This window comes from Ambystoma mexicanum, chromosome 4p, assembly GCF_040938575.1.
Source record: "Ambystoma mexicanum isolate Mex_15411 chromosome 4p, UKY_AmexF1_1, whole genome shotgun sequence".
In the NCBI taxonomy this organism is placed as follows: domain Eukaryota; kingdom Metazoa; phylum Chordata; class Amphibia; order Caudata; family Ambystomatidae; genus Ambystoma; species Ambystoma mexicanum.
In genome coordinates this window covers 621539002-621566783 of record NC_090927.1, presented here as the reverse complement: position 1 = coordinate 621566783, position 27782 = coordinate 621539002, and the positions used below count along the sequence as shown (strand labels likewise).

The 27782-nt window shown below is 42.1% G+C and overlaps 1 protein-coding gene across 1 annotated transcript in view; it reads right to left on the bottom strand.

Annotated features, from left to right (window-relative positions):
- The window catches only part of LOC138453393 (isoaspartyl peptidase/L-asparaginase-like), a 1349814-nt gene that overhangs the window by 135905 nt on the left and 1186127 nt on the right, over window positions 1-27782 (bottom strand). Inside the window, exon 6 of the mRNA XM_069606189.1 lies at window positions 23183-23293. Within this exon, the coding sequence (XP_069462290.1) occupies window positions 23183-23293 (111 nt within the window). The remainder of the gene's footprint in view (window positions 1-23182; window positions 23294-27782) is intronic.

The window sequence follows — 27782 nt, the reverse complement described above, 5'->3', positions numbered from 1 at the left end:
GTCCCCAGTCCAGCAATTTAGATTTAATCTTCTGAAGAAGCGGAGGGTAATTTGCCTTGTAGAGGTCCCCAATGACCTTAGTCAATTGAATACCCAGATACTTTAGCAAGGTGTCGATCCATCTGTACCTATAGGCCCTCTTGAGGTCTTGCTCGGCTCTGGATGTCAGAGAGAGAGGTAAGACTTGAAATTTGTGAACGTTGATTTTTAGCCGTGCCACCTGGCCAAACCTATCCAATTCCCTAGCTACTGCTGGCAAGGAGGTGACCGGGTGAGTTAATGACAGAATCATGTTGTCAGCGAAGGCCGCCACCTTGTGGACATTACCTCCGAACGGGACCCCTTCTATATCTTCGGCAGCTCTTACTGACGTAAGGAATGGTTCTAGGTGAAGCACATAGAGTAGGGGTGACATTGGGCATCCCTGTTTTGTGCCTCTTCCTACCTGCACTGGGGCTGAGATTTGGCCATTTATTGCTAGTCGAATTAATGGATTGTGGTCATTCGCCCTAACTCGGGTGATGAATCCTGGGCCAAAACCCATCTTGCTCATAGCAGTAAACAGATATCCCCACTCAACCCGATCAAATGCCTTCTCAGCGTCGATCGCCAAGAGTAGGGCCGGGATATTCCTTCTCTGTGTCTTTTCAATGAAGTGGGCCAATCTTCTAATATTATCAGATGTTTGCCTGCCACTAATAAAACATGACTGATCGTGGTGAATTAATTTAGGAAGGATTGCCTCAAAGCGTTTGGCGAGAACTTTGGTATGAATTTATTAAAGCTGTTGGGCGGTAGGACCCACAGTCGGTCGGGTCTTTGTCATTCTTATGAATCAGGATCACTTTGGCTTCGTTCATAGAGTTGGGGAGTACCCCAGTGGACCCAATACAATTAAACAATTTGATAAGGATGGGAATTAAGATTTCCTTATGTGTCTTGTAGAATACACATACAAACCCATCCGGGCCAGGGGTTTTACTGGAGGGTAGGTTTTTAATTACACTTCTAACTTCGTTGGTAGTAATCTCGACTTCCAGAACTCCCTTTCATCCTGCGAGATTTGTCGACAGACTGTTTCATTTAGATAGGCCTCCTGATCCGCGGATGTGGGGTCGCCCGACCTATAGAGGTCAGTATAGAAATTGCAAAATTTCCCCTCTATATCCGATTTCTTAGTGTAGAGGACCCCACCATCCACTTTTATTTTCAAGATTGTCTTGTCACTTGCCTCTTTCCTTAGCTTTCTGGCCAGAAGGCGATCCATTTTGTTTTAATACAGTACCTTTGACGCAGCCAGAGGAGATTCCGCTCAGTCGCCCTTGTTTGTATAAGGTTCAACTGCCCTCTGACCACCCTGTATTCCCTTTTGGTTGCTGCTGACATTTTACTGCCCATACGGGCCATGATGTCTTTGAGTCTGGCTTCTAGCTGTTGTTCCTCCAACCTCAACTTCCGTTCCCTTCTGGCCCTTATAGCTATAATCCTCCCTCTGATTGTCGCCTTGAGGGCATCCCACCAAAGTTGTGGGGCCGTATCATCCCAGTTGTTGTGGTTGGCATATTCTACTACTTCCCCCTCTAACTCTTTAACAAGAGTTGGATCTTTGAATAGCGATACCGGTTATCTCCATTTCCATATCCCTGGGGGTCACTTTGCTCTAGCTATCGAAAGGGTAAGTGGAGCGTGGTCTGCAAGGGCGATTGCCCCTATGTCCAAGGCCATGGATCTCCCCAGCAGAGGTTTTGGAAGCCAAACATAATCGATACATGAGTGTGACCTGTGTGCATGAGAATAAAAGGTGTAGCCATCCTCGTCGCTGTGGAGTTCCCGCCACGCATCCAGCAAGGCCAACTCCTTTATCAGGTCCCCGGAGGTCCCCCCTGCACGTCCCATGAGGTATATCTTCTGTCCTTAGAGGGTTCCCAGACTAAATTAAAGTCTCCCGTAAGCAGGATATTAGCCTTGCCAAATTTCCCTAGCCGGGTAAGAATATTTTGTATAAAGGAGTCCTGGGCCTGATTGGCTGCATACAGTGTAGCTACCATGAAGGACTCAGCCCTGCCCTCCAGGATCACCACCAGGTACTTCCCTGATTGTCCTTCTGCATGTCCGTAATGCCAGGTCGAACCCATCCTTCAACGCAACCAAAAATCCCCCCTTTTTGCTTGCTTGTTTGGCCTGAAGCACTCTCGAGTACCCCCGGAATTTTATCCTGTGCGTGTCTTTAGTATGGACATCGGTCTCCTGCAGCGTTACTACATGGGGTTGTTCCCTCCCAAGAAACCTCTCCACCTTCTTCCTTTTAATCGGTGAATTAAGCCTGTTCACATTTAATGAAAGCAACTTTAAAGGTTCCATGCTAGCCATCTGAAGAGCTAGTGAGGCTCCGTTTCAGCCCAATGTGCGGCCATCGTCCCCCAGTCAACTGGTCCTAAACTTGGGATTCCATTCTGTGACCCGCTGGTCAAGCCTCCACCATTTGGACCTTGGATCATCCCTCCTCCCTCCCCCACTCTGCCCCCCAACTCCCTCCCGCCCCTTCCAGGCGAATCCGGCTGGCGTCATACCCTCCCTCGTGTTATCCAACCAGGAGCCGGACTCAATAACTGACCCAGAATCACCCCAGGCAGGATTTCCCAATCCCGTTCCAAGACCCCAGGCCTCCCCCCCCGTGCTGCTCATTACTGCCTCTAATGAACCACCTGCAACCAATAACATGTCATCTGTGGCTGGCGCCCTCCCCGGGCTCAGACCTCATTCACAAGCCTCTCCTTAGATCCTTAGATCCTCAAGATCCGCTTGGGGGTCCGCTCGCTGCCTCCAGGAATTCCACATCAGGGTTGTTGATAGATTTCCTGGGCGCGGGGCCCCCCACGCTCTTGCTCACTCGATTGGGCCTGACCATAGACTATTCCCATGGTTTGCGACCTACTGCCTGTGTCCCCGCCACCTCCGTGGGGGCTGCGGTCTGCTCCTGCAGACCCAGCAGGGCCATACCCTGGTCGCAGGTTGTGATCTTGCGGTGGGAGCCCTGCCAAACAAAGGTCAGACCGAACGGGTGGGACCATCTGTAGCGGATTTGCTGAGATCGCAAATATGACAATACTGGGCCCATCCACCGCCTCTTGATTAGCGTTATCTGCGCCAGATCCTGGTAGAGGAACATTTCGTGGCCGTTGTAGGTAATGCTCGTGGCTCTTCTAGCCTTTTCCAGAACCTTCTCCTTTACTGCATAATTGTGAAAAGCCACCAACACGTCCTGCGGCCTTGATCCTTGCTCCTGTCTTGGCAGACCCATCCTGTGAACTCAAATTGCATCTCTGAGCAGAGTCCAAACTTAGTAGATCTGCAAATATCCCTTTTAGTGTTCGGGACAGGTCTTGATCTGGAATGTCCTCGGTTAGGGATTTAACTCTAATATTTGCCCTTCTTGACTTGTTCTCCAAATCATCAGCCTGCAGCTCCAGGTTTTGTGTGGCCACAGCCAGGGTTTTCAGCAAATTGTCGACCTTCCTTGCATCCTCTGTCAATTCTTGGATGGCCCGCTCCTTAATGTCCACTCACTCTTCCACTTTGTTGATGTCCCTTTTGATTTCTCTTAAGCCTTCTGCCAGGTCTTCTCGCAACTTGTCCATTTGCTTCTGCCCTGCTGCTTTGATCTTCTCGACCAGCTCCCCCATGAACTGCGATAACATTGCCTGAGAGACCAGCCTATCCTGTTCGTCATGGGAGACTGGTGCCTCGTTATCCTCTGAGGGGTGTCCCCCTCCTTGGGCCTCTTGCGTCTCGGAATCTTTTGCCCAGTATTTCGTGAGGGAGCCGTCCGTCCCTTTTCTGGGGGCTTTCCCTGGAGCAGACATGTCTTTTCCCTTATTTCTTGACATCTCAGTGTGGAAAGCTTAGAAGTGGTGGTAGCTGGGTTGTAGGAGGAACATTCAACTGGTGGAGCTTCTTCCGTTGAGGTGGAGAAGCCCACCCCCCACTACGGAGGGGCCCCCAGGCAGCAGGGGTGCCATCAGACCATCAATCGGATGGCCAGGGCTCTGTCATACTGTTTTACTGACTACTGCTTCCTTCTCGTGAAGTTCTGATGTTTGGGACAGTCAGTGCCACGCGGCAAGCACTCCGCCAAGTCAACCAGGAGGATGGGATCACCGACTCTTCCACCCCCACTGGGTGTCCCCAGATCTCCAGGCTGGTGCATAGGGCCACTCCGGGAGTCCAAGGCCCGCCCCCAGGGAGCTAGGCCAGTCTTCAGCCCTGGGTGACGCTCACCCCAAGTTTTCTCTCCCAGAGGCTGCACCGCTCGTACTGCGTTCCCGGCGCCTGGACTGATTGGTCAAACAGGATACTGGTCCAGATGCTTTGATTGTCCAATGGCAGCCTAGGGTTCAATATTAAAATATAGGAATCTTGCGTCAGAATGTGTTGTTAGTTCCAGACTAGTCTTTGCAGTTTCAAGCCCCCCAGAGATCATCAGTTTTCAGACATCCAATGTTTACGAATCGAAGAATTCGGGTGGCAGCTCCAGTGATGCAGATGGTCTCCAAATACTATACCATAGAAGATTAAAAGATGGTGCAAATGAAGAAAAGGAATTTGTCGCTCCAGGGGAGAACGGGGACCTGTGTGTTAGAGGTAAAAACCACATCAATATGTCAAACAGTTCCAATGGATGGCGGGACAGTGCAATGATGATCCAGTGACCGCAGCAGGCAGGCAGATTTTCCTTTAAAGTCCGTCCTTATAAAGTTTGTTATATCAGTGTATCGGTGTCAAGGAGTTGGTGGGACAAGTGCTTTGTTGGCCCCATTGAGTCAAGATAACTCTCCCATACTGCAGGAGGCTACAGTATCTGCAGACACTGGCAAAGCTTCACCACCAGGGATACTTTATGGCAGGTTGAAAATCCAGCAAAGTTTCCAGACAGTCCTTCCAGGGTCGAAGTGTCCCTCTTTGTGCACAAAGGACTTGTTCCAGTATTGAATTAGGTATTGGGGCAAACCTGCCCTCTTTCTGGGTAATGGAGGGGAAATCTTTCTTCAATCACAAGGATGCATTCTTTCAAATATTTAACTTCGCCAAGTCTGCTAGGAACCCGGGGCCGCTGACTCTTACACCCCGACTGGGTGTCTCCCAGATCTCCAAGCCGGTGCAGAGGGCCACTCCGGGAGTCCAAGGCCTGCCCCCCGGGGAGCCAGGCCAGTCTTCAGCCCTGGGCGGCGCTCACCCCGCGTTGTCTCTCCCAGGGGCCGCACTGCTTGTACTGCGTTCCTGGCACCAGGACCGCCGTTAAGTTGGCTGCAGGGTTCGGGGGATACCTCCTCCCCAGGGCACCCCCGGTGGGCGGGGAGAACAACCAGCACGGTGCGCCTCCCCCCAACCCCACCGGGGCCTCCTCTGTACCTTCTGTGGGGGCGTACCCTCTGATGGATGCTGCCTCTGCTGGGCACCCTCCTAACTAGGGCGGCAGGGGCGGACCGTGCTCTCTCCTTTTCGGGCCGCAGGGGGCTCTGCAAACCCTGCAATGTTCCCCAGACCGGGGGCCGCCGACTCCACCCACCACACAGGCAACTCCTGCTGCCGCACGGCTATCCCGGGGAGCGCCCTGCGTACCCGGCCTCAGCGCAGTCAGTTCAGGGCCCGGCCTACTGAGGCAGAGCTAACACTGCTCACATGCCGCGACCCGCTCTGCCTCCCCCGGGGCCGCCGCCGCCGGGATCCAGACGTCTCTCCCCGCTCCTGAGGTCCCGCTCTGCTCGACCAAGGTGCCGCGAGGGCTGTAGCTGCTGCGGGCAGTGTGTTAGGATCTAGCAGGACAGGAGCCCGGTACGCGATGTCCTCAGCAGAGCGTGGCCATCTTGGAATCACCCTTATCACTTCTATCTGTAAATTCATTAATGCCTCCATAATCTCTGGTATGGTTCCACACAATCTTAAGAAGGCCTGGGTAATGCCTATTTTTTTTTAAAACCTTGCCTCTCAGTCGACATGCCTAACAACTATCGGCCTATTACTAACACTGCGTTTCTTCTTAAAATACTTGATCGTGTGGCCTATATACAAACTGCAGACCAGCTAAAGAAACATCCTGTTCTAAATGATCACCAGTGTGGGTTACAGGTTGGTTTTGGAACAGAGACCGCCCTTTTGGAACTTAAGTCTAAGCTAATGTCCCCCATGGACCTTAATGAGGCTTCATTACTTATGTTAATTGATCTGTCCGCAGCGTTCGACCTGGTGGATCATGATATCATGATCATCAGGTTGCACGAAATCGCAAACTTCTCCCCCCTTGCATCTAAATGGGTTTCATCATTTCTTAGCAACCGTGACAGCAAAGTCTTCTGCGGTACGGCGGAATCTGAACCCACCATGATCACCTGCGGAGTACCTCAAGGAGCCTGCACCTCCCCTTGCTTTTACATCATTTTCACAGCCCCTTTATTTGCTATGCTAGACTATGAGAACGTAATATTTACTAACTACGCAGATGACACTAACTGTGTCATCCCATTGTCTGGTTCAGATAGCTCAGATGAACTTTCCATCAAAAAAGTCTATAATTGAAACTTGGATGGTCCATAACATGTTGGCCCTGAATAAATCGAAGACTGAGCTCCTTGTTATAGGAACCTCCCATATATTAAATACATTTGGACCACGCTATGATAGCTTTCAATTGGGAGAAGAAACCATCACGCCACTGAAAAAGGTGAAAACACTGGGGGTGACCTTTGACCAATGACTGACTATGAAGCAACACGTCAGCAGTTTGGTATCATCATGCGCCTATTACATTAAACTTTTAGCTCATCTAAGGCCACTTATATCTCAAGACAATGCGGAGACCATTGCTAGAGCGATAATAGGGTCAAAAATTGATTATTGCTCAAGTCTCTTAATGGGACTAAACAAGACTGACTGCAACAAACGGCAAGTGTGCCAAAATGGGGCGGTTAGAACTGTCATGAAATGTAAACATAGAGATCATGTCACGACCGCAAGACGCAAGACTCCATTGGTTGCGTGTAGAGTCCAGAATTTTGTTCAGGACTCTAACCTTAGTACAAAAATGCAGACTAGGCAACATGCCTGATTATTTACAACTCCTTATTATGAGGACTAATACCAGAACAGTAAGATCTAACAACCAGCACTTGTTACTTGTGCCGAAATGCCAAACAGTCAAGGTGGCCAACTCAGCCTTCTTCTCCATTGGGCCTAAGGTCTGGAATGCTCTCCTACTGATATGAGATGCATTGAGTCACTCGAGATTTTCAAGAATTTTTAATTAATTTATTCATAGCTTTTACCTGATGATTTTAATCTTTTTATGCTGGCACCCAATTATGTACTTTCTGATGATCTTTGTTATTCGTTGTCTATGTCTTGTAGCGCCCCACACTCCCCCCCTCACGCCCCAGGGTCCATGGCTGCACTATATAAATGCAATAAAGTAAAAGTAAAGTAAAGTAATCACTTAGCGCTCTTCTCAGGTAATTCATCCTTTTCTTTATTAATTCCATGCTGAGCAACATAGACAGAAAAAACACAACACGTTTCACTCTGCACAGGCTTCGTCAGATTGCACAATTTACTTTGTCAAAGACACCTTTTATCCTGTTGGTGGTCCTACGTTGATTTCCTAATACTATCCAGTGCATGGCTATCTATAACATGGGGAGCCAAGAGCATCACTACATAGGCCTGGTTGTTTCCATTTGTTTAGCAAATAGTATATTTGCAAATATGTTTTGATGGCTCGTGTGGTGTGAATGATCAATACTAATGAATTCATTATTGTACATATGTCTCTGTTGGTGGTACTCCAATTAATATCTGGTGAGTTTATACCTGGCTATTGTCTTTGTGACTATTCTGCGGTGTACAAGCACCATAAGTGTACTTCACCCCTTGTTTAATTATATTCTTCATATGGATCAAAACATGATTCACATCAAACAAGTCAGGTGTTGCTGCAAAACACACACTGAATTCCATTTTCTTCATAAATTTCTTGAAATGGTTTGCAGTGGAACTACATTTCTGTTCCAATCGGCATGGCCCTTTCATATTGCCAAACTCGCCATTTAAAGTGGATAGTGCCAGTGCAACTATCAATTTACATAGCCTTAAAGTGCTAAATGCTCTTGTATAGAACAATCATAGTGTAAATCTGTACAGTAATGCATAAGTACTTCACAATCTTAATAACTTTCCTTGAGCTCATATTTAATCTACCAAAAACACTTTCTTGTCTGTAAAAGGAAGAACATTCATATCAGACCAAAGCTATTGGTTTGACTAAAGTGCATATATAAAGTGATTAGTGCTTCTGTGGTATATTTTGGAGAGCTCTGCCTGTAAAGTGCATAGTACTAGAGGTTTTAAAATGTGGGCTCTATATTATGTAATTTGCAGTTTCAAGGAAAGGTGAATGCTGTCAAGTTTGGTAAGGTAGGCATCCATATAAAGTGTGACCTATTATGGCTGAGACATGAACAGGGCCATGTCACTTTTATTGGCCTTGGAGAAACTACGTAGTAGAGCGATCCACAGGAATCGCCCTACAAGGGGCGCATTTGATATAGACATTTTTGACAGGAAAAAACAACATAATAGCCAGAGAGGTGCTGTACGGAGAAACATAAGCCTGTCGAAGGAAGAACAGAGAGTTGCCCTCACACTGCTCACTATCAACTATAAAAACTGGATTTGCCAGCATAAGAATTGTACCCTGAGCACAGCTTGGTTAATTATGTTTAAATTACTGCACTCTAACGAGAGTGGCACATTTTGGGCACACTATCATGGCGGTATGGCGGACCAGGCTATGGTTGAACTAAATCTAATTGCGGAAAATACCTTGGCTTACCTATATTAAATCACTCTTTTATGATGATACCCTGCAGAAAGAGCCGCTGGTTAAACCAGCGGATGGACAACTGAAATTGACTTTTGACACTTTAGATTAAAAAGATCATCATTAAGTGTATGCAGGCATCCAGAGACCCAGGACCGGATGGTGTCCACAATATTGTATACAAAATAAATCCGGATTATTGGGCCCAGGTTCTGGAATGCGGCTTTAGAGAAATAATACACACTTGTACTCTTCCCAAAAGTTGGACAAAATCTGTCTTGGTCCACATTCTTTTTTTTTTTTAAATGTACATGGTTTATGTTTTTATACCTTACATTTGTACATTACTAAGAGTCGTTGAATCACAAAAAAGGTTATCGTTTAGAACCTTTGAATTTTCGACTCTTAGCAATGTTAGATTCCTGTGCAAAAATATCTGCCTCCTTATTGTTGAATAAGCTCCAACTCTGGGTAGAAACAAACCATCGGCTGAATAAATACCAGACAGGTTTTAGGAAATTGCATAGCACAATATTAAGCACCTGTGTATTGCAGCACATTGTGTCAGAGATGATCTCTTCATAGAGAAGCTTATACGTGTGCTATGTGGATTTCTCCAGAGAATTTCATACAGGGCATTGCTCTGGGAAAAACTCAGAAACTGGGGCCTTGACCCCTCCCTGTTATGGTTCATTATGGCATTATATCATGACACCAGTGTGTCTATTCGGCTGAATCAAGAGGGAGACACCTCTACGGAATTGAAGGTAAATGTCGGTCTTAAACAGGGCTGTGGATTAGCACCACTTTTATATAATCTGTATGTCTCGGATTTAGACGAAGCCCTGAGAGTGACCCGCAATTTCCCCCCTAGAATTGGGACCATGTCTGCACCCTGCACCCAGCAGATGACACAGTCCTTATGGATTGTACACAAATAGGGCTTCAATGCCTGATTGATGCCCTCTGTAGTTACGCTACTGCCAATCGTTTTTGTCATAAATGCAGGCAAGACTATAATAATGATCTAAGAAGCAACAGAAGGATGTTGTCCTTCTTATGGAAATTGGGCCATATACGATTGGATATTTCAATTAGGTGATACACCCATGTCTTAGCCTAGTATGCAGCTTGCATCGGAAATGCTTATTTTGTTATGTCTATAGGTTCAATATTCTGAGTGATATACCACTCATATCACACCCCTTCTCAAAATACCCCAGGTCACAATGGACCATGAATCAGGCTTGTTGGTAACGGTAAAATGTATTTATTTATTTAAAATAAAAATCAAACATATACTTTTTAATAGGGAGCAGCAATCACCAATGTGGTGATAATATCAGATAAGAAGGTATGTAAGGAAGTTAAATTCCCTTTTCAGCAACACAAAATATAAAACAGCAGAGAAAAGAACACTTTTGGCTTGTTTGGAAAGATACCATTTAAGTTACGATTTCCCTTGCAATATTCCTCAACCCACAAATAAACAATACAAAACAGATGTAAGGAAGCAGCGGGTTTTCAGGAATAAAGAACAGGAAACAAAATTGGAATGCAACTTTCCCTCCCCAAACTAGAGAGAAAAATGGGTTGGAAATCTTACACTTTTTAAAATGACTTTCGAAAATGGCTTAGCAAAACAATGAAAAGTGTGACAAGATGCGAACAATCATGAGCTATAGTTTGAGCAAAATTAAACACTTTGAATCTTAATGGAAGTTTGAAAATATTTAAAATTGAAAATCAAACGTGTAAAACTTTGCAGAAATGCTAATTCCCGCCTAAAAATCTACTAATTCGGAGTGCGTTTTTAGGTTGGGATGTAGCTATGGGTCTTAGGTATACTCCAGAGTTGAAATGAAGTCTCTAGCTATTACATTGAGTGAGTTATCCAATGTTAAATGAGAGGTTTGAAAGAGAAAACAGAAATCAATCTTTACAAGGATAGTTTTATTCTACACTAGGACATTCATGCTAGGTTACCAGATTGAAACAGAGTAAGCTCTAGAGTTCATCCGCAGAACCAACCCCAGCACCTCCACGCCCGCCCTGTCGGACCCAATCCACTTACCCAAAGGAGGATTAAAGGTTTGGGATTTCACAAGAAAAAAATATTTAAAAATATTTAAAGAAGATAGCACTAGCGCAAAGAATCAAAGGCAAGGTTTCAAGAATGGTTCTGACAATGTCACAAGTTCTTAAGATAAGGAAAGGATGGTTTAGAAATTGGTTTAGAGATTGGGATGGAACAAATCAAGGTAAGGTAGGCTATGATTTTCTTTGCTTCCTATTAATAGTTACAGTCCACTTTAATTTAGGATTTTGGACCATCAAGGGCTCTGGTCATCACACAGATCAGGTCTAACCAAGGACAGCTGGGCAACTCGGGCGGAACAGGATCAGGTGGGCGGTTCTGGTCACCGGACTGCTCTGGACTGGAGACTGCACTGGACTGCACTGGTTACTGGAGACTGGAGATCAGTGGGATGGTGAGTTTGCAGCAGGCATGCATTTAGTAGTAGCAAGCCAGAGGGATCAAGATGGTTCCCTTGGGTTTTGTGATTTGTTTCAGAGTTTTCAGGCCTAGCTGAAAAGGAGTTCAGCAATGCTGAGGCCTTGGCTTTGTAAGGCAAATCAGGAATCAGGAACAAGGATGGAGGAATCAGGAACAGGGCACCACACAGAAAATCAGGAAGAAGTCAAGAATGAGTGTCTGTGTGATGCGAGGTTCCCGTATTTATCATGCCAAATGACATCACTAAATTATATGGCAGGAGCAGTCTTCTGACCACACCCCTAATGCTAGGATTGGGGAAAAGCATAATCTCTGCCTTGCTTTTCGCTAATTGGATGACAGAAAATGATTGCATGTTCATGGATGATTTTTACAATGTCTAACTTTCCCACAAATACATATTTATGCATTTAGAACCTCTGAGAAAATCAGATACACAGGTTACATTTTGTGGGTTACATTTCAATCCAAATCCCAAGTCTGTAGGACCTGGATTCATCTTTTTGCGACATTTTGGAAATCTTACCCATCAAAGATTTGGCCTAACATTTCCCAATTTTGTACATAGATGCGCAATTACCCCTGGAATATGTGTACACAATGTTATGTTTGCAACATTAGTACTTTCTGTACAATCGGTCATTCTTCATAACTTCTGTTCCTTATGCAGTACTGAGTCTTCAACTGAATAGCATAAAATTAGATTTAAAGCTACCAACCTTCAGATGTTTCCTCATTCTTGTGGCAAAGTTAAATGTCTTGAAAGTTCAATTGCAAAATAGGCTTTTTAAACACCAAATGTCACTTGTCTGTTTTTTGTTTTCTTTTTCCCAAGTGTAAGCACATGTCAACCCCTTTGAAGTAGAATGAGAGGCCCCTTCCTTGTGAGTGAAGCTTTCTGCCCCTCCCACTGGAAGGGTGAGTGTCTTAGCCTGCTATTGTCTTAGCCCGGGGCAAAGACGAATGTCTAATGTGTCTTGAAAAGCCCCATTGTTCTGGGGATTCAAAGCTTCCAATCTAGCAATTCGCCCTTTCCTGTTCCAGCAGTTGAGGTGTCACCCTTTCTCAGGGCTAGCAACTGGCAGAGCAGGTTTTACCAACTCAGGCTGGGTTTGCTTTGAGTTTCACCTTTTAAATCTTTACTTTAAACCTAGGGAATTAAACGGTTTGTAGGTGGATTTTTAACACTAGCAAATTCTTTTGCATTCTTAAATAATGAAGCTTTTGACAATAATATACTTTAAAAATAGGTGAGTTTGCTCTTCATTCAGGACAAAGCACATTTAACTTCTTCTAAATTCGGTTTATATCTGCAGCAAATGCACATTTTAGTTAGCTTTAGTCCTTTCCTTGAGTGCTAGAGTTGTTTGCAGTATGGATAAATGTATAAAGCATCTGTTTACAGTTTTTTTCTGGACAGCTGATTATTGATACTTGTTGCAAAGAAATAACCGTGTTTCCCATGGAAAATGAAAAACAAAGTCCCTGGGTTGCTTTTTCAAATAAAGTTTGGTATGAGCTGTCATTCAAATAAGGCCTGGTTCCTCTGAGACTCAAGACTGATCCTGGGCACTACAGGGCCCTTTAACCACAGTGGTTCATAAGAAATGAATGGATTTAGCACCAAAACAGCACTTTTTAAGGTTGAAAAGATAACATTTTAAAGAGGCATTTTGGGTTTACAGCAAAGTAGTGCTGCTTCTTTCCTTTGCTCCATGTAAAATGTTGCAGAGCACACTGGCACATTCCTGCAGTGAGTTCTCTGTTCCACCCCCCTGAAATGTGTGCAGGCAGGGCGGTGCAGCCATTTTCTGGTTATTGCAAAGTGCAGTTTAGGGATCGTGGCGCGCACAGGAGTCAGTACATCCATTTTGTGCTGTTTCTGGCATCAAAGCAGCAAAGTGGTGTAACATAGCACATCTGAGTGGGTCAAAATATCCCACATGGAGAAATATGTATATCTGGGATTTCCAATGTACACAACCCCGACTCAAATGTATTATAGGGATCATATTTGGAGTAAAACCCTAAGAAATTGGGGGGGCCATTCAAAGGTACATAGCAATACATGGAGGGAAGAACATAGAAGAGACAGTCACTGTTTAAGCACAACACCGGGCCTTTTGAATGGGCTGGAACTTCTTGCAGAGCACCATATAGGCTGGCTGGAAAGATTAGAAGGGAAACTCCTGAGATCAATACTTGGTGTGCCTAAATGTGTCACAGTGGAGGTACTTCGTATGGTGCTGGGAGTCCAATGCTGAAAGTTAGACATAGCTTTCAGTATGGCCTTAAATATAAACTCTACATTGGTCGGCTTATTTGTGGGAAGATTTCGGTCCCCCAACCTTAATCTTTTCCAAGGAGCTCTTAAACATGAACACTTTAAGAACATACATTTAGATTTTGAAATGGGCAGAGCTGTTCTTACCGGTAAAATTGGCCCTGAGATATACAATAAATTAAAAACTAAAACACAAGTATGGGACAGAGCTAATTCAATTGCCCAAATGAGTCAGAACAATAGATAATCAGAATACAGCAGTCAAGGTTTTCTACACAATAAACCTTGCATGCACGTTTACTAAGTGCTGTAGTAAAGGGTTATGTAGATTAGTGATCTATCTCTGTTTTAACAATTTGCCCACACATGAATACACAAGGTCCTGCAGAGGAATACCTAGAAATATGAGATTGTGTGTGCTAGAGACAGAATCTGCTACACATATCTTAACTCATGTGTATCATGCTTACTGAGAGTATGATAAGGGTCATAATTTACTGACACAGGATTTACAGAATACACAAGGTGACCAATTTTGGAGCTCGCTCATGGGAGCTAACCCATTGGTAATTGTTAATGCTGCACTATGTGTGTGGAAAAAGGCATTAATTAGGGGCATTAATTAGGATAGAGAATAACTCTAAGGATTTAATTGCATGTTAATGTTTATTTTAGAGATGAACTGTCATTGCACGAGCATATCACTTGGAAAAATTAATGAATGAACACATTTGTTACCCAATTTTATTATGTTTTTCCATGTTGATTGGGATTTTTAAAGATACATTGATTGACCAGTTATTGTATGTTAAGATTTTACATGTCTCTTTTGCAAGATTGTACTTGTGCTTAGGGCTGTATGACTAACCAAATGCACAGTTAAAAAAGAAAAGAAAAGAAATTGTGTGTGCTTTAAAAAGATTTGTTATGCTGGAATATATTACTGTGTGGTTATCCATTAGAGCAAATATAATGTATTTATTTGTTTGTTGTTTTTTTGAAACCTAGTACTTAATTTCATGAAAATATGTTTGATTGGTTATATTGTTAAATATGCACTCGTAAAGAATATAGGAATGGTATTAGTTGTGCAAAATCCCATAATGTAAAAGAGAAATGCAACACTTTTTATGGTGCAATTTGCCCCAATAAATGCAGGCACACTATGAGCTCAGCAATGCAATTTCAGTCCACAAATAATATTTAAAATATGGGTTTGTTGTGCCTACTCTTTTCATACATTTTGTTCTGTTTTTATTTTTGTAAAATAAGAGGATAAAACAATTGCCACTGTTTTTTTTTTTAATATATTTGTATTGGCATCAATTTATTTGGTGTTTTAAAATCGGTCTTGTGTAACTATGTAGGGTGTGATTTCACACCATGATGCAGATATCATTTTTCAAAGACATTACTTTGGGTATAGGTAGGATGGGAGGAGGTTGGGTGTAGGTGGCTGGAACAGAGGAAGCAATAGAAGTGGAAGAGAGTGGCACAGGCATGCTTGTCTACATCAGATATATTTGAAAAGAGTGTAGGTCATGGGTTTTTATATTTTGATGTAAATTAGCTTTTGCATAGGGTTCCTCTATATTTTTGTAATGGGACTGGATGAGATGCAAAAGTTTGGAATGGTTGATTGGAATCTTCCATCTTCAATAGCTTACAATAGGAAACACACTGAACTTTTTTAATGTCCTTCTTACGCCGATGCTACTTGACACAGAAACAAAGACAGCTGTCAGAGAATGTTTCCTGGGCACACTGATTCTTCCATGGATTTAAGGTGATTATTTAGCATACCCATGCAACCCATACACATCTTTATAACTTTAATTAATTGCTTTTTCCTCTCTGTGCTATGCAGGTTTCCTGTCAGGTTTGAGTAAGTGATTAGCCCAAGAAAGTGACAATGTCCAATGCAACTTATACATATCCCTGGACTTTATTTTATTTATATGTTGAAATATGTCGAAGATTTTTAAGCTTGAGATTTATATAAAAATTGACCAAAACAGAAAAAGTAGCAAGTGTTTATTTTTCACCAAACTGATGTTTCTTAAATAGGGGACATATACAATCTCAAAGAATGAATACAAATGAACATTTTCTTGTTAGGTTTTTGTTTGATGAAGAATTTGCTAAATCATTTACCCTTACCTGCTGCTGCCTTCAATGTTGGTAGCATGCTTCAAATAGGATCAATGTATAGTATTATGGTCCTTTTCCTTTTTGTTGTGATTCTACTGTCGGTATTATGCCGTAGGCATATGGCACATTTTGTCAGAACCATAGGGTCTATGCTCCTCCATTTTCTCTTTTACTTTATCAGCCAGATGGAGTATCTTTGAAATTGGTCCCAGCACATTCAGGAATTTATCTTGGTATGATTTCCATGATGTATTATGCTGTTTCTTCTTGTGTTTAGTATACTTGCCCATGCAGGTGAGCATTGTTTTCTCTTTCTTAGGTGTTTCAGCAATGTATTGTTGTCAGATGTGGTCTGGGACACTTATTCCATAGTTTGTTTCTGGCTTTTCTGTCCAGTGGTGTTCTGAACCTCTTTATCAGGTACGCTGCTATTATTGTTGGTAGCTTCCATTCTGATGACTAGGGATGAATGAGACTGTCTGGGTCAAAGTTGTCTCCCTTTTGCTTCTAATTTTATACAGTGTTTCTTTTTTTCAGAGCTTTTTATGTTTTTATCTTCAATGGAAGATGACAGTGTTTCTGCTTTCTCTTTACTGGACTACTCTTACCAGCTGTCATTTTCCTCGACTGAGCTGGGTGAGGATATTTTCTACTGTGTGCTTTCTTTTATCAACAATCTCAGTGCTTTTATTCTGCCACGTTTCTCCTTCTGTGGTGTACTTGGAGGTGTGTGGCCAGCATGTGGGATTTCTTTCTTTACCCTTTTTCTCTTCCATGGTCACCTGTACTTCCGATCTTGTCCATGCCTTGGGGGAACTTGGGGGATAGATGCTGTGAACTATGTCTCAAACTAGCATCTAACACCTTCTGGATGGTCTGCCCCATACTGGGCAGCAGCCTTTTTTTATTATATGTGGTCTTATCGCTTCACTGTAGCTGTGAGCGGTGTTTGTGCAGAATCAACCTCCACCCATCAAAGGTGCTACCAGCAACACCCATATTCTTGAAGTACCTGCAGCACTGGAGCACTCTATTCGAAGAGTGATTAGAAATTCTAGAGAGGAGGTTTCATTTTTTGTGGCATTGTCTTTTTAGAATTGTCATTTTTGTTTTTACATTTTCCACTCCAGTTGGACATTTCAACATGTCTAACCATGAGAAGACCAGCAGCATTGATGCTTTTTCACAGCACATAACTGTGCGCAGATTATAGGCCATGGGTTTGTACATTTTGATGTAAATTAGCCTTTGCGTAGGGTTCCTCTATCTTGTAATTAAGCTGGATGAGGTGATAATCAAATTAGAGGTTGCAAAAGTTTGGGATGGTTTATTGGAAGCTTCCATCTGCAATAGCTTACAATAGGAAACACACATAACTTTTTAAAATATCCTTCTTACTGCAATGCTACCTTACACAGAAATATTGTCATCTGTCAGTGAAAGTTTCTGGGCACACTAATTCTTCTATGGGGTTAAGGCAAATATTTAGCATACACATGTACATGTTCATAACTTTCTTTCATTGCTTTTTCCTCTCTGTGCTGAGCAGGTTTCCTGTCAGGTTTGCCCAAATAATTTGCAAATTCCCCAAGAAAGTGACAATGTGCAATGCAACTAGGACATGCCCCTGGTGTTTATTTTATTCATATGTTGAACTATGTCAGCAGGATATGTAGTCAATGATTTTTAAGCTGTTGATTTATATAAAAATCAAACAAAACAGAAGAAGTAACAAATGTACATTTTTCACCAAACAGGTGTCTTTTCAAATAGGAGATGGACAACATTTGAAAGAATGAATAAATATGAAAACATGTTTGATAGGGTTTTCTTTGATGAATAATTTCCCAAATCATTTTTCCTTGGCTGGTCTTGCCTTCGATGTTGAGAGCTTGCTGAAGATAGGAACAATTTATACTATGATGGCTCTTGTTTTTTCCATTGAGACTGTACTGTTGGTATTATGCAGTAGGCATATGGTTTTTGGGGACCATTTTTACGAACTGTAGAATCTATGCTCACTCCTTTTATCTTTTACTTTATCAACCAGGTGGAGTATTTTTGTTATTGGTCCCAAACACATCCAGAAGTTTATATTGGTATGATTTTCAAGATGCCTTAAGCCATTTCTTGATGTGTGTAGTATACTCGATCATGCAGGTGACCACTCTTTTGTCTTTTTCAGATGTTTCAGCAATTCCTTTTGGGAGATGTGGTCTGTCTGTGGACACTCACTCTGTAGTTTGTTTCTGGCTTTTCCGGTCAGTGGTGTTCTCAACCTCTTCATAAGGTACACCCGAGTCTTGAAACACCTGTAGCACCTGTAGCACCTGTAGCACCTGTAGCACTGGAGCACTCCATTTGAAGAGTCACCAGAAATGCTAGAGAGGTTTAGAGAGGAGGCTTCATTTTTTGTGGCATTGTGTTTTTAGAGTTGTATTTTGTGTTGTTTTACATTTTATTTTACCAGAAATACACAGGAATAAAAACCGCTGTTGTCAGTTGTAGATATTTCAAGGTGAAAGAACAGTGCCCTAAAGGGGAGGCGGAAGATGTTCAATGAACATCGTGCAAGAAAACACTAACATTTAGCCCTTCTAATGTTCCCTCATAAAGCCTGGGAACATCAATCATGATAAATCATCTGGTGCGAGTCTACTGGAATGATGTGGATGATATGTATTGGAAACTGCATGAGCACAACAAAATAAAATTGCATGGGGCTCATGCATTACGTGCATGGAAATTGGCACCGTGTCCAGCCGCTGATTCCACCAGTGCAATGCCACCAACACTGAATGAACCCTCGACTTTGTCAGCAGTGTCAACTCCACATGTTCTAGTTTTATCGGCTGGCAAATGTCAAAAGTTATGAGGGTCATCTGTGATCTATGCCTCCAATGGGTAGCTTTGGGAGGTGGTGCAACTAAAGATTGGGACAAGTTAATAGCTGAATACCAGATCCATTGTCCTACTTAGTTTTTTAAGTGACAATGCTGTCCAATCTTCTTTAGAAAAACAAACAGATTATGTGTACATAGATGAAACACTTATTGCATTAGACATAATGTATTTATAAGTTTGCTTATAATAACTTTGAATTTCTAATTAACAATGTAGGCTTTGATTGCAAAAGTCACACTGTGAACATGCTTACTCTGCTGCTGATATAAAAATCTTTGGATCTTTTGGATAAGCTGATGGTAAATGTCAGAAAATATTTACAGCGTTATATGCAGTGAAAACTCTGAGAGAGTGCATTTTGTGTGTTATTAAGAGCTTGCTTTATGATAAACTATTGTTTACAACAAAAACAAATGTCTGGTGAAACCTTGACCAGACCTGAGGTCACCAATGGATGTAGTAAACATTACTTTGTATTTAAAGATCGTATTTAATTATTTCATAGTCATTAACTCATAAACACCAATAATGGTGCCTGATTCAAGAAAAATAAAGTCTTTCAATTTTATTCTTGTTCATTCACCATGTTAGTCTTGTAGAGACCTTAGCCGCAGATGCATTTTGGATGTGGTCCTTCATCAGGGCAAGCTCTTTTGGACAATATCTTCGCTTCAGGCATAATTGTTCTGAAACAGGAGACTATGAGACACAAGCAAAGGCATTGATGACCTGTCTGTGAGAAAGAGCGTACCGAAGAACATTTCTGGTGTCAGTCTGGTTAACACATCCCAAGCTGTGCACTGTATTTAGAAACACTGATCCCTTAAATTATATTCCATAAATTGAGCTCTTCCTGCTTCATGCAGCTGGATGCGCTTCTGGCCGGTGACTAGTAAATTCTAAAAACTCCTATTGTTTACCCCCTTAAATATTTCTATTTACAGATTCATGAAGATCTATTTTTAAACCATTTTTATCTACGCATATTACTTTTTAATAAAATTGAAAAACGTGAAAAAATAAATTTACACACAGGTGTGAGGAATTAATGTCTTTTCCGTCTAAGTGTGTAGTATATTGCAGATCTGTGTTGCAGAACATTATTATTTAACAATAAGCCCTGAGACAGGGGGTATTACCACATCAGGGAATGCCCTGGGACCCACAGTTACAGACCTGACTGAAGTGATGGCCTTTACAAAGACCCCGGGGCATTACTTGATGCGGTAATGCCCCCTGGCTCTGGACTTATTGCCATTAGGACCTTGGATTAGACCGGGGTACTAATAGTGTCTTTATTCAGTTGCAAGACACACCAGCATTTTGCAACTGAAAAAAATGTCTGCCATGGAATGGGATACAAAGTCTGTTCACCCTTTTGATGGCAGCCTTTTAGAATAGAAGGAGGTCAGGTGCACATTTTGTGGTAAAGTTTTGCAGAGGGGACCTTCAAATAGGCTGTCACAAAGTTTAGGAACCTCAACGTTTATTCAACATCTTGTCCGTGTACATTGGGATGAAGTGGATGAATCGTATAGGAAGGCTCATGTGAAACATAAGGTGAAAGCACATGGAGCAAGATTAGTACAGCAGTATTTATCACCTGTGCCATAAAGTTCCAATATGATTACTAGTTATTTTCCACTAACTAACACCACACGTCAGTCCATTTTGCCTGCACAGAATCTTTCAAACTTTGTGGTGATGTATAAAAACTGTCACAGCTTGATTGAGGTTGGAGTTGGTATCCTAAATGCTTTGGGAAATGTTTTTTTACAACATATGGCCATCTGTTAACGTCTGAAAAATGTTTAAGTGTCAATTTGTTTACCCCGTTTTTTGGAAATAATACATGAAATAATGTACAAAATATAAAATGTGAAAACAAATAAAAACATGTTTTGCCTTCTGTGATATGTATGAAGTCTAGTGTTTTCCCTTATTCCTTACTCTTTTTTTACTTATCTGTGCTTATAATCATGGATGCCAGATTTTGATTTTCACTATGGGGGCAAAAGTTTCTCGGCATATAATATTCATGTAGTTGGGCTATTTAAAGTTTTTCTGTTTGTTTAAATGTGATTAGTTGGTTTTGTAGAGTGTAGCACAACAGTCAGGAAGAGAAGACCATAAAACAAGGGGCTTGTAGCACGCTGTTTAACCAAATTGAGAGATCCATAGGAAAAAGTTTAATGTAATGTAAGTCACTTTAGCTGAATTTCAGTGGTATTGTTGTGTTAAATGCTCACCTTAACGTACCTGCAACTAAAGTGTTTTCCTTGCGTATATTTTAGACTGTTGCTCTATTGCAGTTTGGGCTGCTACTGTTTCACATTCACACCCCTCCAGAGAGTATAGCCTGCTCTTGGCCCATGTTGCTACAAAAGTTAAGAGAGGTCTAACTCTAAGCAAGGTTTTTTTTTAACCTGATTCGGATCACTGTTGTTTTGTGGAAGTGTGAGGGCTGAGTATGTGATTTTTCTGTCCAAGCTTCAAATCACTCAACTATTGTTGCTTCCACTTGATATCTATTAACAGTGTGACTGCTTCCTTCGTTTGCACTCCAGATCAGATATACCTAAGATTTCTGTACCTTTTTCTTAGTCTATCGAAGAAGTGCCAGTCTTGGTGTACTTGTCTCTTCCGTGCTAACATATCCATACTACAACATCTCTTCAGCATGTCCAATCCACGATAAAGCTGCATGCTTGTTTTAATTAGTAACCTGCTGATTTTGATCCAAGGTGCTTCCCCTAAACTATGTGTTGGTCCCTTAAGAATACACTGCTTACTCATCAAATAGTGTTAGCTAGTATTCATGCATGCTTTCAGTTTCTTTGTATTTGTCTTTACTTATAGCCAGCTTCAGAACACTGCAGTTCATGTGACAGGCTGTCATTATCTGAGGTCATGCTGGCATGTACTTTATCCTATTCTGGCAAAGGCATCTCATATATCCGCTGCACCTGTCTTACCAGTCGTCTTTGGGAGCAAATGTAACTGTTGAATAGATAGGAGGAGCTCATTCAAGTGTTCAGTGTAAAATTATGTTAGGCAATACATGTTTGTAGTAATAGTTTAAATTCCCTCTTCTTTATTTTACTTGTAGTGGGTTTGTAGAGCAAATCTAGTTCCAGGATTCAGTGATTTACACATCAGTTAACATCAGGAATGCATTGTTCCTAGAGGTAGATGGAAAAAAGTCATATCAGATCTTTACTGGTAGACTATATTCATGAATGCGCTATTAAGTAACAGACTTCTATCTGTCCTGGATTAAAAGGCAAAGCTGGTCTTGTGGAAGTATTACAAAGATATTATTTTCACAGATATATAAAGATAAGGCCAGATATTTTGTTTTTCTTTGAAATATTGTAATGCTCATAGAAACAGGGATGGTGGACTGGTAATCTGGGGTAGTTTTGTATGTTACAAAATGGCTAAAGCCAAATTGGAGGACTACACTCCCCTTCACACGTGTCCAGATTCTCAGGGATATGGTGTGATAATTAGAGCAATTTAATATGTGGTCTCCTGGAACTCAACTTCAGCTGGTTATCTCTTGTCTTCTCTTCTTAGGCTGAGGGCTCCAGAACCCCTGCAGTGTTTTGCAATCATATAATAGCTTGACCAACTATAGAGACAACTACCATTACTGTTCAGGCGGATGGAAAAAGGAGGTAGGACTGCATTTGTAGGTATTTGCAGTGCATGCTGGGAGAAGGTGGTTCTGGCTTGTGTGAATGGTTGGCTAAGGTGGGGCTAGCAGAAGGACATCAGCCTTGGAAGGGTAAGCATCATAGCAGGTGGGATATAATGATGCTATGCTTTGGAACTGCATGATAATAGGCAACAAAGAGAGAATATTTACATGGGTTGACAGACTTATCATGGATGTAAAGTGGAATAGCAGGACAATACTTCAGGTTGGTGGCAGACTTTGTAGGAGACAACAAACACTTTCCAAACTAAATAAATGCCAGTTAAATGATATGCAACCCAGGAAAGGATTAGCAGATTTTGTAAAATGTCTTCTTTTAATTATATTACAAGTATACTGTGCACCAGAAAACATCATAAAGCACCTGATGCTGAGATGAACTATCCTATCTGCATTTGCCATTTTGAACACTGGCCCAATGTATTCCGACAAGCATTCTCTACTGTATAAATATTTCTACCAGGAACTTGGCTATTGAGGTATTTTTCAATATTATTTTAGATCCTACCACGAGGTAATCTATAAACATACACACATAATTACAACATGTGCACTTCGCAGTTAGGTTTTTCCTTGATTTTATTGACTTTTAACCTTTGAATTTTCATTACCAGACAGATATCTCTAGGTAATCAATGTAAAGTTGAAACAGACGTTTAACTTCAACAAGCTGTTTTTTTTTCAATACCTTTTTAAGGCTTTGCATTGTGCATTCTATTTTTAATGAAAACTCACCCCCTTCCATATCTAAAAGAATGCGCCTGGCAAGAGTAACTTTCATGATGGACTCTCCATGTCCTGTGGCAGAGACGGCTCCAGAAAGGTTGTCAGCGTATCCCCCCGAACCTGAAGGAAAAATAAATGTAATCAATACCAAATTCTGCAGTATACTCTCTCCGAAACAATAGTAAACAGGTGTTCTAACAAAAGCACACAGTCTTCAACCGAAACAATCATAACTATTGTATTATTCATTTTAAATCATACCAAATAATGTTCTGTTCATACATTGCTAAGGGTCTTGTCAACCAAATGCCTGGAATCCAATTCCTTATCGTTTTACATTACGCTCTGTGGATTAATAAAATTAGGTACTTCATGAAAATTACAAGTTCCTCCTCTCCCACTCATGGACTTTACCTCCTTTGCCACTTTTAGTAGTTTGGGCTATCAGGCGTCACTTGCAACACCTATAAAGCCCAGACAATTGCATTCACATTACGATTTGTCTATACGTAGGGAGGAATGGCATATGACGAGGGGGGGCAGACGAATGACATTTGAAGAAGGACACACAGTGTATTAGGTGTCATTTGGTTATGAGCCCACCCATTCGCTGAGAGAAGGAGGGAAGAGGGGCACTACCTAGTCAATAATGAAGTGCTCTCAGGCTCTGCTTCAAACTCTTTTTCAATAACATTCTTTATATGTATAGTATGTAAGACTTCTGGTGCAATGGGGGGCGGGGTCTCTATGCCAACAGAGACCAACAAACAAAACATTCAAACACAAAGGCCTGTTGTTGGCAACAGGGACCCCTTCCTGCACTCTCAATAGGCATATGCCCTGTCAAAGAGTTTTTCTTGTATGTACCGTGTAAAATTAAAGCTACACTTTAAATGCAATCAAATGCTTTTGCAGGCTGTATCTGCTCAATAGTTATCAATGAAAGAAATTAGGTGAAGACTTCAAACGAAGAAAACACAATTTTAATCAAGTAAGGGTGTTTGATGCACCCAACAAACTCTCATGAAGTAATACATAGGTAAATAAACAAATAAAAAATCTACAGCTGAAAGTTGTTTCAAAATGTAGTATCAAGTATCTGCAATTTTTACAAAAAAACAACGATGATGTGTCCACATTTAATATAATAAAGAATTCCCATCATAATCATAAGTATTCCCATTGTTCATTCAAGCTAACCTGGCATACAATCTTAGTGTCACAATTGTAAATGTAAAGCCCAAAATAGTTGAAACAAAATGTCCAAATAAACTCAAATTGTTGTTTAGGAAAAACAACTACGGCCAACGCGTTTGCAGATACTTAATACTACATTTTGAAACGACTTTAAGCTGTAGCTTTTCTGTTTGTTTATTTACCCACCCATTCGCTGCCGGTAGCCTAATAACACCCATTCCTGCCTTTCCATACCAAAAAAAAAGTCCTCCGCATGTGAAGCGTGTGATGTAAGGCAAATAACCAGATTGCATGCTGGTTATGTGGAGCGGCTCTGATGAGATAAAGAACTGAAGGGGTGCGCCTTTTAGCAGCACCAAACGAGTCCTACTAGCTGCAGTAGTGGGCATGTATCACAGAGACTTTGAGACCACCAGAGCAACCCGCTGCCCACTCCAGTGTTCAGCCCTATACCTCCTTGGTGCGGCCCCCGCAAGAGTGCCACCACAAGAGGAGAGCAGAAACCCCGGTCCGGAAGTGCTTGGACAATCCCATTACTTACGTGTGTGGCAGCCGTGAGAGACGCAAGAAGCGTGGGGAGGCCAAAGCAGTATGGCAGCAGACAGCAGGGACGAGAAGGGTAAGCATGTACTGTCACCATTTTTCTTTCTCATTCCTAAACAATCTGTTCTGCCCAAACGTGTTTCTTGCATAAATGTCTATTTCATTTCTGTGGCTAATAGCAAACCACCCCTTCCTTTTTGTGACCCTACATATCTGCTCTGTTTTAACTGTTCATTGTTATCAAGACGCTAGTAAGCGATGTGTCATTGGTGCAGCCCATTATATAAATACAATTTCATTTAAATACAAAGTGCATGCTTCATTTGCACCCGGTGATGGAAATATCCCCCTTTTTAAGAGCTTAAACATCTCAGGAGGAAATCAGATGTGCTGTAGCCACCTTAGCAGTATTTTCTCAGGTAGCCGGAGCCCTTCATCTAATGCTTTCATATGTTTGAAAATCACTGAAGTACGTTTCCTTCCTGCATGTCAATCACAGGCTTACAATATTTCTTCCATGAAATGACAAATAATGCTACCATTGTGGTGACGTGGCTAATTTCGGAACATTATTTGGAACCCTCGGGAGGCTAGTTCCATTGGCCACTAGAAGGTCTTTTCTACAAGAAGGCGAGTGCATGTTTTGGTACAATGAACACGATTGTGCAAATGTTTGGCTTGATAGTGTGTGAAACATCAAAACAAGTGATTTTACAAGCCCTTTAGTCATAATATTTGGCCAGTGTAAGAGGCGTTCACTGAGCAGTTATGGAGTTTGTATTTGTCAAATTGTCAACGCAAGCTCTTTAATAAACTGCAGCATGACTATTTTCTCACACTGATTATATATGTATATTCAATGAAAAAACTTTGTTAAAGGGACGTTATGGTTAAGTTGGACTAATAAAAACCTATAAAATTACATGAAAAAACGTTGTTAAAGGGACCTTATGGTTTAGTTGCGCTACTAAAAACCTATCAAATTCAGAGAAAAACCTTTGTTAAAGGGACGTTATGGTTACAAGCAAAACCGAAAACCGCCTGAAAATCACCAGTTATGGTAAGGTAAGCAACCATAACTCGCACCACCACCATGCACTGCTAAGACTAATACCCATGAAATCAAAGATGACATCACAAATGTCTTTTATGACATCACTGATGAGAGCACATGTGCATTTAGTTTTTATGCACAGCCTCTACAAGGAATTGTCATTATAATGTCGCCAGAAAAATATAAAAAAAATTATTGGAAGTGCGTAGCACTTTTAATTAGTTCGGCGACCCATACCCTGTCCATAGAACACCCATACGCATGCGTACAGCCGATCCCGCGCAATAGGTGTCCTACGTGTTTGCGACAACATCATGTGACCGCACCCACGCTGAGTATACATCTGTGACCGCGGACAGGGTCCGGGTTACCGGACTCTGAAAAAGCACTTTATTGAGCAATCCAAGATGTTTTTCAATGAAACTTCACCCTTGTAGGGACTATGCCTCTACCGATCTGGATACTTTTTGGTGTTCCACTTTTTGGTGTTCGAAGTGTAAAAATAATAATATTTTAGCATTTATATAGCGCGATGAACCCTTAGGTATCTGAGTGCTGCTTTTTATTACCCATGGTGTGTGGTGCTCATTTATCGACCTCGGAAGGATGAAAGGCTGCGCTTGGCCCTGCCGGGATTCGAACCTGCGTTAGCAAGCTCTGCACAGATATAAAGCGAGCGCTCTACTCGCTGTGCTATCGGGCTGGCTATAAAAGGTCGCATCCCAGAACTGCTCCTCATTCTGCTTTTGGCTACCAGAGAGAACATTGCTTAATATTGCTGACATCCTATATTGAATTGGCTGATGACCTCTGCCTCCTGTACTGTGTGTGCTGTGCCACATTTGGAGAAGAACATTCTTTCTGCCTGCTGTGCTGTCCTGTGCTACATCCCAGATGGCAAACATGGATTCAACTTCTGCAGCCGCCTCGGCTTCAGCACCACCCGCACCACCTTCCCAAGGGACGGAAGAGGGGAACAGGCGTGGAGATGTAGAGAAGGATGAAGAGGATGACAAGAATGAGGAAGTACTACTACTGCCAGGCATTGTGAATCTTGGTTGTGGAGGCTGTTTACCATCGTTGGAAGGGTACCCAAGGCACGTGCAGATCAGTAAAATGGAGTCCATCTCTGCAAAAAATGTTTGTTCTACGAAACACAATATTTTCATTGTGAAAAGAGGACATGCCAACATCTGTCAAAAAAGCACAAACAGCCTTGTTGACATTGCTCTGTGCTTTATTCATTTGTGCACCAAATGAAGAAGAAGGCAGCCACATTTGTCTCTGTGCAATACGAGAAAGAATTACTTGGGAGTTTGGAAACATGTCAATGACTTTCCCAAGCCCTTCTTTCATTGCAAACTGCAAGGATATTCCAGAGACATGTCCTAAACTCTTCCCTCCACAATGAATAATAATAATGTCTGGATGATGGTGTGTCATCAATGTGGCACAAAGAGGAACCAAATCCAGCCACTTCATTCTGTGCACTCCATACCAGTGTACATGCACATGAGTTACTCCAAGATGTGCAGCCACTCCACAGTGCTCCAACCAATTTATCCACGAGCCGCCCAAAAACAAGACACTCTGCCTTCTGAAAGACACAGCCATAGCTATCTGCTCTCCTCTCAGGAAACAGACTTTCTGCCAAAGTCTCTCCTTATACATCACACTCAGTATTAAAACTTATTGAACAATCCCTTGACCTGGACCGTCACATTTGCATGCCTGCCGGCCTCAAAATCCCTGTATGTAACACGCGTGATTCACCAACAGCCACGGTGTCTGCGGACAAATCGTGAAATCTGTGAG